General features: G+C 41.3%; 1 protein-coding gene across 1 annotated transcript; it reads right to left on the reverse strand.

Moving 5' to 3' along the window:
- Positions 1-2,218: 2,218 nt before the first annotated feature.
- Positions 2,219-12,376, reverse strand: LOC140943987 (alpha-1,3-mannosyl-glycoprotein 4-beta-N-acetylglucosaminyltransferase C-like). Its single transcript, XM_073393094.1, has 2 exons — positions 12,281-12,376; positions 2,219-3,577 (listed from the first exon to the last, which is right to left on the reverse strand). The coding sequence occupies exons 1-2, from the start codon at positions 12,327-12,329 to the stop codon at positions 2,424-2,426; spliced, it is 1,203 nt and encodes a 400-aa protein (XP_073249195.1). The 5' UTR covers positions 12,330-12,376; the 3' UTR covers positions 2,219-2,423.
- Between the last annotated feature and the right edge of the window lie 392 nt (positions 12,377-12,768).

Consider the following 12,768-nt stretch of genomic DNA (forward strand, 5'->3'; position numbering starts at 1 on the left):
AAAAATGATGGGTTATCTCTCTAATAACCAGGAAAAAAATAGAGATGTTTGTTAGGGGCGAAAATGGCCAAAAAGGTACATTGTGCGACGCTAGCGGAGACTTGCCAGGAGGAGCTGCAGTTCTACAGCGTATCTTCTTCGGGCGGGAATTTTCGTGAGTGGCGAATCAATTTTCCCTTTTCAAAAGGAGCGATACTATTTCAAGACACTTTGAACTACGTTATTGAATGTGTTTCTACTGAAAACCAGGAAATCAGCAACCCAGTATCGAATCCGGGCCTGTCATGTGCTTACCTGTCTGCCCCCGTGTCTGCCTTACCACAACACTACCAAACCCTCGGCGGCGAAGTCCTCAGTATCTTGACTAGTTCACCTTTTATCGCCGAGTGCAAAACCCCACCAGCTACACAGGCTAAACACACTATAGCTAGCATTTTCCATGTAAAGTTAGCACGGTTTTTCTTCACCACAGTCTCAACAGTACATCACGATCACCGACAATCCCTTTATTTAATCATTGTGGGGAGCATTCGAGAACAGCTAATAAAGCCGTGAGTGAAAATTCGTTAGGAACTAAATGTAAATACATTGGCAATAGCATTAAAATATTCTTGAGCACTAAATATAATTCTAAGGAGGGAAAAAAGGACATAACCACTTGAATTGGAGCTGATTAGTAATGGCCGTTGACAAGTTGCGCGCGGACTGGGTCGGTCCTGTGTCGAATTGCACTTTGGGACTGTTGACGGACCGACAGTGCTTCTTTTATAGAAAAGAGAAGTGATGAAATTATGGGATTGGTTGGCATCTCCAGAAAGAAGACATTGAAATCTGCAAAGCTGATCGTACTGCACGACATCTAAAGAACCCAAAACAGAGCGCGGCTAAGACCGTCGACAGTTCTTTCGCCATTATTGTGGCTCGTCAGGACGGCGTAACAAACGGAGAAACTCTGCTGAAAATTACCCGCTCGCTGTGATTTAAGCCCTCACATTGAACTCTAGCACCCACAGAATCACGTCATATCACGTGTCTCTAGGAGGGTAAGAGTCAAAGTGTTGCGTTGATGTCTCGAAAAGAAGATATAGGACGGACAAAACCAACGTTACGAACATGCCTGGACAAACCATGCAAAATGTACAGCATATCAGATCTATAAAATAAAATAGACCTAAGGCCCCAAAATATAAAGTAAATTGGCATGAACTGCAAAGGACAACAAACGAATGTGCCGCAGAACATTGGATCTAAAGAAGTTTGTATATTTTTGCTGATCAGGTCCTCTTTAGATCCTACGAGCTGAGGCATATTCGTTTGTAGTCCTTTGCAGTTTATGTCAATATCCGGAAAGAACCAGGTGAAAAATGTTCACTTTGCAAAAATCAGCCTGTTGGTGCAAATTCGTGAGGAGATATAACCAACGTTACTCCCTGATGACTTCATATAAATCCTTCTAAGATAGGCCTGGATCGTTAACGTTTAGGTCTGAGGCAATTTTATAAGGATTTGTATAGAGTCATCAGAGCAAACTGGTTCTTATATCTACCCACTACCCAATTTGCACTAGCAGGCTGATTTTTGGCTAGGGGGCTTTTTTTTGATGTTGTTCTTTCTGAATATGCTAACCAATCCCATCATTTCACAAATTTGAATTTTTGTGACGAGACACTTCTCTTCTCTATTGGTTATTGGTTACGGAAGAAACTGGGTCAAAACTATCCCATGATGCAATTCAAGACAACTGACCGAATCAGTCTCAAGTGCTACTTCAAAATGACAAATGAAACTCAGAAATGGCCAATTGCAACTAGCTACGGTACATACAACTGAACAGTTCTTTGACCGTACAGAGGTCCAACGAGTATGCCATGCTGATGAGCCCTAATAAGGGCAAAACAACTGTCCATGGCTGCTACTGCCCGAGCGCATGCGTGAGGTACTGGCCAGACCGTGGGCTGGTGTAAGTGGGCCACCACCCTGCGATCGATCAGAGCCTCCTTTTGTCTTCTTTATGTGAGGAGGAGAAGAGAAGGCTCTACCTGAATCACAAACCTTTGAAGTCGCCCCGGCCCAATCTTCTGGACTAGTCAAACTTGTTTTCTCTAGTCAAGCATCCGGTTATTGATAAACCGATGGTCATAACCGCGCCCGCTATAGTAAGCGCACGGCTATTAGGCCTGGGCTGGAAATTAGATCCTAGCAACATGCCGGGCATGCTCAACGAAGATATTACTGGATTCATGCAGTCTTTCGTGAGTTGGGCCAAAATCGAGCAAGCGAAAGAAAGGCTCGATCTGCTGGCAGGGTAGTGGGCCACTTGCTTTTACGTTTGTCTTTAAGAAATGTTACACTTTGTAAGCGTCATAAAGTTTCAGAGCTCGTTGTGGGCTATGGACGCAAGCCACCAGATCCTTTACAACCTTCTACCACACATCGATTTCACGAATGTACAGCCATTCCCCTTGGTTTTGCAAAACTGTGATTCTTAAGCAAATGACACTTCTTGAGTCACCTACATTTGACTCTACTTTCCCTTTGTTGAATGCACCCAGAAATTTAAACTCTCCACACTGGTTGCTGATATTAGATGGCTTCACTTCCCCGGCTGTGGAGTCGAAGCTTGCCTCCAAATCACCGGACCTTAACACATCTTGCCGTGTATGAGAACTCCCAGTGTCAATGAACACCTTTTTCACAACAGTCGGTGCGTTAAATTTTATGAGGACGTAGTCATCTTTTCTTGGATTTTTCGCCCAAAAATAGCCACTACCCTTCTCGTAAGCATCTTGTGGCTTTCCTTGGTTAGAGGACATTGACGAAGTAACGCTGGCAGGGGGGTTGCGTCCCCTGTACTTTTGGTCATATTGGTCAAAAAATGGTTCCCTCTGCAGATTTTCTGAAAATCCTTTTTCTGCGAGAGAGGATTGGTCCCCAATGTGCTGAAAAAGTGACGCCGAAGGCGAGCGGATTTCCCCATGTCCCTTCAATTTCCGCCAGCCATTCATCAACCAATCAATGGGCGATTCGTCATACAGGACGTAAATATAGGAAGCGAAATTTTCGACGTGTTCTGTGGGAAAAACTTTGGCTTTGCTGCATTTTATGGCCGCATCAATCATTAGCCAAGGCTTAACACTTTGCATCTCAATAAAATTCTCCAGTTTAGGGAAAAAGCTAGGCGAAGATATCATATCATCTTCGAGGTGAATGTAGTACCGTGATAGATCCTTGCAGTAGCACATGACGAAAGCTGCGTCGACGTTTTCCTTTGAGCGCCATGTTCTCCTGGTATCCGAGTCGCCATACTTTTTCTTTATGTTATTCAGGGGTGGATAAAATTCTGGATATGCTTCAATTACTGTCAAAAGACCATCATCAATATATTTGCTGAACGTGCTTGAAAGCTCGGTTTTTGCCGTGGATTTTGGTGACTCTGCGATGTCAGCAAGAAATATTACAATATAAGTGTTTTTCTTGTCCATATCGCTCGTACTGTCGATCAAACTTTGAATGGTTTGTAGAAAATAGTTAGTTCCAGCCGGTCTTGCAACTGACGCAATGCCAATTGAAAGAAACCCTGTAAAAGGTAGTTTGGGTAGTTAGTATCAATTATTATATAATTTTCAAACTATGCGCGCAGATTGCATAACGTTTCCATTCCTCGTGTACCGTAGACTACCCTTTATAAGCCCTGGCCTTATACATCTTCGTAAGTTTCGCAACGGGATTTAGGAGGGTCTGTAAACGGAGAGGCTTGTGCTCGGCGACGTTTGTGCATGCAACTTTTGGTGTTTGAACTCGTTTTCTTTTTTTGTTCTTTCAACCTCGAGCAAGTGTTGCCTTTCTCGGCAATTTTTAAGCAAAGTACACATTTAGCACATATCAAGCAAGATAACGTCAACGATTTCAGGGAAAACTTCAATTTATGCGAATTTCTTGACAGCTTATTACCCTTTTGAACACTTAACTTTCCGCTTTACAACGTTTCGCAGGCCTAAAAAGGCTAGCCTGCGAGCAAGCTCTCCTAATTGGGCGAGTGAAGCGAGTCTCGCGAGAACGCGTGAGCGAGGGGCAGGGGGTTCTCGCCATGCTCACTTCGCTTGCCCAAATAGGAGAGCTTGCTCGCAGGCTATAGAAAGGCATTTACATGTGCCCAAGAGGCCTGAGCCAGGTTGCATAAAACCTTCTTAAGATAAGAGGGCCGTAAACTTTTGTTCTGGAACAATAACCTATTGTTTTGAAATAATAGTTACTAGTTCCCTTAATCGTAAGATGCTTTTTGCAACCCAACCCTAGATAGCAATCAGCACACAAATAAACACAAGAAAACGAGAAGGTTACGCTTTAAAATGAAATTTAAAACAAACAGCGTCTGTTTTTGCCTTAACAGAGAAGTATTGCTTACGGGCTCTCCGGTATCCCACGAAGCCTCAGTGACCGTGACGCAGTCAGCATACAAGAAAATTTAAATGCACATTTCGCTCAGTTATAGCGAAAAGGTATAAGGGGCTGTTTAATGGAGGGAGAAAGATCCTAGAAGGCGGAACAATGTTTCGTTGCGTTTACATACAGACATTTCGGTCCGTGTAGCGAGGTAGTTAAAGTTCAGTAGAGAAGTAGTTAAAGATTATAGCTGAACGACCTGCTACCATTTTGTGTAGTTTGTCCCCTTCACTAGGATCTTCTTAGAGTGAAAGCAATTTACATAATGCTTAGATCCTCCTACCAGTCAGCTAGAAAGATCAGAGTACTTATTAAGAAGTTCCTTGCGCTAGGGACAAATACAACGTTTTGCATGTAAACTGAACGCAGAAAGCATAAGGCGCTAGGATGATCCGCCTTCTCGGATCTTCCTGGTGCTAGGATCTTCCTTCCTTCATGTCCTAATTCTCATACAACGTCTTGTAATTGTTGCCGTATGCAACCTCGTCCCCAGGGGCGCTTTTCCCTGGCTTAGTACCTCCTCAGCCAGGGAAAAGCGCCCTGGGCACGAGGTTGGCCTTATGAATAAGTAATTACAACCTCTTTCCCAGGGGCGCTTTTCCCTGGTTTAGGAGGTGTGGTGGGAAAAGCGCCCTGGGGATCGACGAGGTTGAGTATAATTAGCTAAGTAGGGGGGAAATTACGCAACAATAGTTTATATCTCGCCCTCGAAAAAAAGCTAAAGGGAGGAGCTAAGAAAAAACAGGCTGGAGGTTTGAAACCAAAATCTGGGCATGGGAAGCGGGATTATTACTTCTCTTCCCCAGTCCCCCTCTCTTTGTTTCAACTGGCCTAGTTGTTCGAAGGCCGATTAGCACCAACCCGGAGTTAGATATTAATCTGGATACTTTTCGCTATTCTTTTTAGAGCACCCAATGTTATAATTTCAACATTCCGATCCAGGAATTAAGTTACGGAGCGCAAATTTGGCAATCGTAATAACAAAAGACTGAGTGCGCAATAGTTCAGCTGAGAAAAAAAAACGATTGTCACAATGGCTTGAGTTAAGGCCGCGTGAACACCTATCTATGAATATATATTCATAAGGCAAAGTTTCGCTTGTGCTACATCTTTTTAAACGCTTATATCTCGGCTGTTTTAGAAGCGATTTAGATAGAACTTTACAGAGAAATTGGGGGATAATGGAAGATTAGGAGGGTGTTTTTATCGGTTTTTATATTTGGTAGATCGCCCTTTTAGGCAATGCTTTGAGCCTCAGTTGTACCAAATTGGGAAATCGTGATTTCGTGTCCAAGTTTGCGAAAAGAATAAAAGACTCTCTGTGATTTTATTAATAGATGATGGGTCAAAACCTCTAGTGTGTCATGTATAGACCAGATTTTACAATTTAAAGTTTGTTAGCGTGACCTAATCGTTTAAATAAGCAAAACCTATCATCCCTGAAATTAACGCCTAATTTTCTTTTTTAAAAGCGCTCTTTTAAAATTCTGTATCAGTGTTTAGAGTCTATACAGCGGATCCAGGGGAAGGGATCCTGCAATGCTGACACACTTAAGTTCCCCAATTTTACCCCTCTGCAATGCCAAAAAGGGCAAGCTCGTGAAGTTTGGTATCTGCGCTGAATTCTTGGACACAAAATTGTCGCTAAAGTCAAATTTTGAGACTTCCGAAGGTAAGCACGAGTTCCAAGCAAGATATGTAATTTTGGTTATTATGGCTGATTACATTCCACGCTCCGGTAATTTGTTTATAAGCTGCAATGCAAGGATTTTTGGGGAGAACAAAAAAAATAAAAATTTGGTTGACATTTCTAAAGATTTCCTCATTTCTATTGATTCAAAAATCACTGAAACAAGGTTAACTACCACTTAGAGCCCGTTTGTTACTTTTGAACTAGACACATAACTGCGTGAGCTCGGGCTTTCGTATAAAACGTTTTAAATGAGCAAAGTTCACCAAAGAATTTACAGTCTTCAAAGGCAACGTATATCGAAACAAGAATCACCGAAAGGTGATTTTAACTGAGCTGCCACGGGGCAATTTTTCTGAGGGGAGGGGGCGGCTGTACACACTCACACTACCATAAAACCTTGTCGCCGACCATTGCGTGACATAGAATCTCATGTGAGGGTGAGACATTGTACCCAGTGGAAAAATTTCGCAACAAGAAAAATGAGTACCATTTTTAAGTCAGCGCTGTACAGTATCTTTTAAATTCCACCATTATGAATAAAAATAAGCAAGTTAGCCATTTTAAGCAGGAAACGATTAGCAGTATTTTAACGCACCCCTCTTCCAATCCCTCTGCCCCTCCAAACCTAGCGTGACAGTATAACTTGACTAATTTGACCTAATCGGAAATTCCAAAAATTATTCTCTTTCTACGCCGGGTCTAGTCTGCTACACAGCCGTTTTTAGTGTCGTCACGCAACGCTCCTCCCCACTAACTTAGTGGGGAAGAGCGTTGCGTGACAACACTAAAAACGGCTGTGTAGCAGACTACGCCGGGTCATAAAACGCGCAAATTAATTTAGTTTTGTTTTTGTCTGATATTACGTTTAAAGCCTTTAATTTCTAACTGTCCAAGTGAACATGCTAAAGCAAGCGACTGGGGAAATTTAAGCATAGGTACCGCCCCCAAAATTTGTCAATTCCTCCTTTCAGTAGAACAGCAGCTACGAAAATGAGTCGACTTTAGATTCTCAAGCAAATACCGTTATTTCTGACGCTGTTGTCTACCCGACAAGATGGCTTCCAAAACCGTAATAAGATCTAACATACTGAGGCATTCCTAATATTTCCGACAAGACTCTTGAGTTGATCAGAAACGCTCTGTTTAAATTCCGTTGGTAGCTCACTACTTCGACAAATGGCTTTGCTCACCTCAGGCAAGTGGCCATGGGCTCTCGTTCAGTCCTTTTACGCATACACTTGTATCTTGCGCACGCGCTGTATGCGCTAGAGGGCGATTTGCGCCAGAAAAACAACGAAGCCCGTGTTTTAGCTCGGCCGTTCCCATGAAAACTTCCAAGCAATAAACATTCAGGGTTTGAAGTCTCCGTGTCAGACGTGCACGTGAACACTTTAAATTATACACTCATCGTTTATCCAGTTGTGAATATCTCATAAACCTGTTGACATGAGTCGTTGTTCTTCGTGCATGCGCTTTAAATAGCACCTGTTTACATGGAGGTGGGGGACCCCAGGAAGGTGAGGTAACCCGCTTAGGTGGGGTAACCCGCCTGTCCATACAATCTCTCATTTTAATGTGATCACGTTTACATGTTAAGTGGGGTAACCCGCCACATGTTACCTCACCTACCTGGGGTCCCCCACCTTCATCGTAAACAGGCCCTTAATACATAACAATAAGCCAAAGGTGGCCCCCACGATTTTAAACTTCTATTACCCTGTATCAGGAGCCCATCAAATGGAGCCTCCATCTCCCATACAAGCCCTTGGAGTCAACCCTTTCCCGAGTAGATTTATAATTAGAACGGTTCCCAGGGGAGACTTCGCGCGCCGACGGTGGGAAGAGCCAATCACAACGACGAAATGACACTGCTATTGTACTTCATCAAACAGCAGGAAATTCGGTGTTGACAGGCCAAACACAATCATAAGCGGGTGAAACGTGACTTTAGCGTTTTCATCCCTCAGAGATTTTCTTTTTTTTCTTTCTACCGGGTAGATTATACTGTGGAGAGTTTTAAACTCTGACTATGTTAATCTTAATCTCACATTAAGAGGCCATGAAGATGGTCTGGTCTGTTACATGCATAATGATTAACTACTACCTGCAGTCTGTAGTTCTGACAGGATTCTTTTTTTTTAGCCAATTTTTTTGAGCGTTAAGGTTCTTATTTCGGCTAAATGACTCAATATTAATCAAATTTCTAGTTTTTCAATTTTTTTTTTCCGAAATGCGTTTATCTGAATAAATACTTGTAGTCCTTGTGGTTGTTTTGTCCGTCAGCTAGTGTGATGATTCCCTTCTATGTTGTAACGCCAGGCCCAGCCATTGTTTTCTCGCACAAAAGTGATCTACAGATGCGAATTTGAAGGAAGGAATTGAGCCTAAACTTCTACATTAACTGCTGAGAATTGTCCTGTTAGTCAGTCATAATTTTTTTGGCACAGATACAATCCATTTTGTTTTTCTTGAGATAAGTGGGTCTTTGGACTGGAGCGCGATGTCACAAATTCCTCCGTTAGCAAATTACTTTTGAGTTAGCTTCACGGTCGAACAACTGTTGTCTTCTGGTCAACTTTTCAAGTGCCAGTTTTATCAGGCAACTCTCATGGTGATACAAGTCAGTTGTAAAGGAAGACTGCAATTTCTGAAATTTCGGAACTGAAGCGTTCCTCGTTAGTTGCTACTTAGGTCATCGCTTTTGCACGCGGTGCTTAACTGGCGAAATCCACTCCACGGTGATGACAAAAATCAAATGATCCCGGCACTTTTTCGGCGCTGATCATCGAAAAGTTCCAAATCGTCCACAGAACGCTTAATCGTCGACTCTTTTCAAGGTGCATGCTTAAATGTGGGATGTATGACGGCAAAAAAAAAAGAACACTCGCAAAGATAAACCCTTTCGCTGCCTTTGTCCCATCGCTTCATGCTCAGTCTCAGTCGAGTAATTCATTAACTTTTATTTCATGATACCCAGATCCCAGCGGCTGTAAAATTGTAAAAATGGACGTAAAGGAAAAAAGGAAAACGGTCGAAGGACGGGCTTCTGAGTTCGACTTCATCTAATTTTATTTTTTCACGGTGCAGTGACACACGAGACTCACGGAAATATGACGTTTTTCGCTGGAAGTCAGCTAAGCGGGGTCTTTGCACGCGTGCTGAACAAGAATGCTGTATAATGACAGACTAGAAACAGATAGACAACTACCAAAGCGCAAACTCAGTCAAAACGCTAAAAATCTTCAATGTTTACTCAAGTTTGGGCTTATAGAAGATAATGTCACAGTTTTTCAATGACCATGAAATTCAGAGTCCGGGTAGTTAGTTAATCAATTGTGGCCCTGAAAAAATTTGAAGGAAAAAAAACTACGAATTTTTAAGAAAATGCTTTTTTCGTGAGAAGGACTCTTAAACGCTGACAAACGTCAACAAATAGCGAAAACTATAATTTCTATATGTTTGCTTTGCTTGAAATCGCGCGCATTTACAAGGCCCTAAAGCGTTTTGCTGACTTGCAAGGACCCATCTGTTATAACGATGCCCAAAATAAAGAGATGAATCTCATAGTTTATTAGATATAATCCGTGTAAAGTTTGCTTATCATTTTCGCATAAATTATGACCTAAATTTGGAAACCGCTGAATTTCTCGAATTGGGTCTTTGCGATTTTGGTGAAACTCTGTTCAGTGTAAGGCACTAATGCGCACTATGTGTAGCCGAGAGATTTTCACGAAAAAATGCTGGCAACAGCAGATTTTCGACTCAGACCTCAAAGGGGCGTGGCATTATAACCACGTGACATTTACTCCGATCGCCAAAAATTTTATGTTATTGCTGCGGAGCGACCGAAGGGAGCGAGCAGCAACATAATCAGGATTTAAAGGAAATATATAAGGGGCGACGAATTCTCGAATTCATCACTTTTTACCACAATGCTTTGCATTTAACCACACTTTTTACCACAATGCATTGCATTTAACCAGAGTGCATTGCGCCACGAACAACTCAAATAAAAACACGGGGAAGTTCGGTGGGTGAGAGAGTGCATCGTTCGCTGCTCAGACTTAGAGTTTTCTTTGTGACAAATTTTCTACAGCACGGTTAGAGGTCTTACCAAATTTTAAGACACGCAGGAGTCTTTCAGATGAGTACGATGGTTAACTTGGGGATTGGATTTCAATTCAAGAGCCTTTGACTCGTCCAGGTGTTAAACCTGACGAGAAGATGAGCATTTGCTCTTCGACTCCGCAACACGGGGGATATGCAAATTCCAGCTTGCTAGAAGGTGATGTGAAAGTGAGAAAATGTCATGCAATGCTATTCTTAAGAAACTGTATGAGCCGAAAATGGATGTGATTTGGACCATTCGCTTCAAAATATCAGCGGAAATCGAAATAACAAAACATATGTTTTGTGTCCTACTTTGCAGACGAGGACGTGTATCGGCGTTTTGAAAAGCATAATTATGTTCTTTCATTCATTCATTGCCTTGGAATATGCGTTTACATTGTTTTTTCACTGTTAATAGCTCGGTTAATGCGGCTGGCGATCATCTTGCCGGCGGAAGTTTCATGAGAAAACAATAACTTTTCCTGAAGATTACGTAATCAGCCTCTGTGGTGTAGTTGTTAGGTGTAGTCGCGTCGAGTCGAACGTGCCGGGTTCGAGTCCTACCGAATTAGTTATTCCTACTTTTTTTTCCGTTTTTTTTGTTGTTGTTTTCTATAAATATATAGCTAAATAACTGTTACTTAATAAAGTGCAACAAACAGCAAGAAAAGTATTGTGTTTCCAGAGAAAATATCGTGCACCGTATATTAAACATATGGATAAACAATCTGAATTTCTATTATTTCCTACAATTTACTGTGGGAAAACCACAGTTGATAACCACTTGATCATTTTCTAAACAACATTCCCACGAGTTCTTTCTATAGACTGATAGTAATTATTCTAGTACTCCCCAACGTGTAAATCGGACATTCAATGTCATTTTTGATTCTTTTAAGTCTCACTGCCTAACTAATGCCAGTATCAACAGAATGTGCCGCAGCATTACTATCTTTTAGATACCCTAGTATTGTAGATTAATCTATATGTTATCCATTCTATGTGTTAGACTTACGATAAAAGTAAAGGTGGTGATACCAGAGAGCTTCAAAGTAGGATGGTACCCCCCCAAAAAAACTGGGTCGAGTCACCTTAAACATAGCTTTGTTAAACGTATTTTATTATTTAAACTGTAGATATAGGTATATTTTTATCCCCTAAAAATTTTTCATCTGTTCTGATTTCCTAGCTGAAAGTGTAGTGATCCCGGAAAATTATAGGGATCAAAACTTACCTTTTCGAAAACTTCAGCCAGAATAAAGGCTCCCGAAAATTCTATGTGACCTTTTTAGGGCAAAAATCCGTTAAAAATGGGCAATTATACCAGTTTTTAGATGTTCGAAAATCCTAGGAGAGGCAGGCAAGCAAGAAATTTTACAACAAATGTTCCGAAAATTCTAAATCCAAATCGTCTTAATTCCGAACAGATATTTTCCAAAAATTGTCGTTGGGTGCCCCCAGTGATAATGAAAGACAAATGGTGAGGCCGGCTGCATTCACTCCAGCGAGCGAGAAACTGGTTTCCTAGACGACCTTACCTTGTCGAGAAAAACTTGTCAAAGGAACCTTGCTCCTTTTAAAGCACGTTAATTGATAAGAAAGCAACAAGCTTTTTATGTACATTTAATCCTTTTTTTGTTTCTATTAGTACGTCTCCTTTTAAGATAAAAAAAAGCGCTTTACAATCACGTTTAGAAATTTACAATGAACGTGATCCCCCGGATTGCTCATTATTACTTTCTCGTTGTTAATTGCGTAAACTGATTCAAGGTGTGTTGACACACTTGCACAAAGACTATACTAATGATATCGCACCACATCTGCGGGATTTCAAGTTGCCATAACTACTCTTGCTGGTCTTTAGGCTGGCTCACGTACAAAGAAGCTGTCTTGAGTTTGAAGGACAACAGTCTAAGTCTTAAAGACAGGATTTCCTAGTTTTGCTGCGCTTTTTTTAGTAGGCATTGTTCTTTTCTTTCACCACTTTTTCCATTAGATTAACTAATTCTAAACAAACAAAAGTGAACTACTTACTTTTAGCTTTTGGATATCTTCCCAGCGTGGTAACTTTTGAAGTGTTCATTAAAGCAACCGCTGGACAGATCGAAGGCCTCAACTTGCTTGATGTAGAAGCTGAAATACGAAATGGAAATGTTTTCAATAGCCTCGCATCCCCTTTTAAAAGCCCCTAATCCCAATGATGTCGCCGTTTCTTTTATTTAGGGGCTATGCTATGTTTGTTCATTGTTTTCCTAACCTATCCCATGAGACCTTGTTAGAGTTGCGAGGAGCCTCAATATTTTATTTATTTACTTCATATAGCTTAGGAATAAATGGTGGCAATACTACTTTTTTTTGATACAGAGATGTCAGTTTAAGACAAAATCTATTAGGAAACTGAGTAATTTTAATTTTCAGTGGACAAAAACCCTGTACCAGAATAATTTGAATCATATTGCATTCTTTTTCACTCTTTTCAAAGGCTATAAATGTAATAAGCAAACTTCAAAAGTCTCAAATTT

The sequence above is a fragment of the Porites lutea genome, chromosome 7 (assembly GCF_958299795.1).
Source record: "Porites lutea chromosome 7, jaPorLute2.1, whole genome shotgun sequence".
Classification (NCBI taxonomy): Eukaryota; Metazoa; Cnidaria; class Anthozoa; order Scleractinia; family Poritidae; genus Porites; species Porites lutea.

Coding starts and splice junctions, on each gene's coding strand:
- LOC140943987 (XM_073393094.1), bottom strand. CDS start 12,329: ATGAACACTTCAAAAGTTACCACGCTGGGAAGATATCCAAAAGCTAAA. Junction 3,578..12,280: donor AAGATATCCAAAAGCTAAAA/GTAAGTAGTTCA, acceptor TACCTTTTACAG/GGTTTCTTTCAATTGGCATT.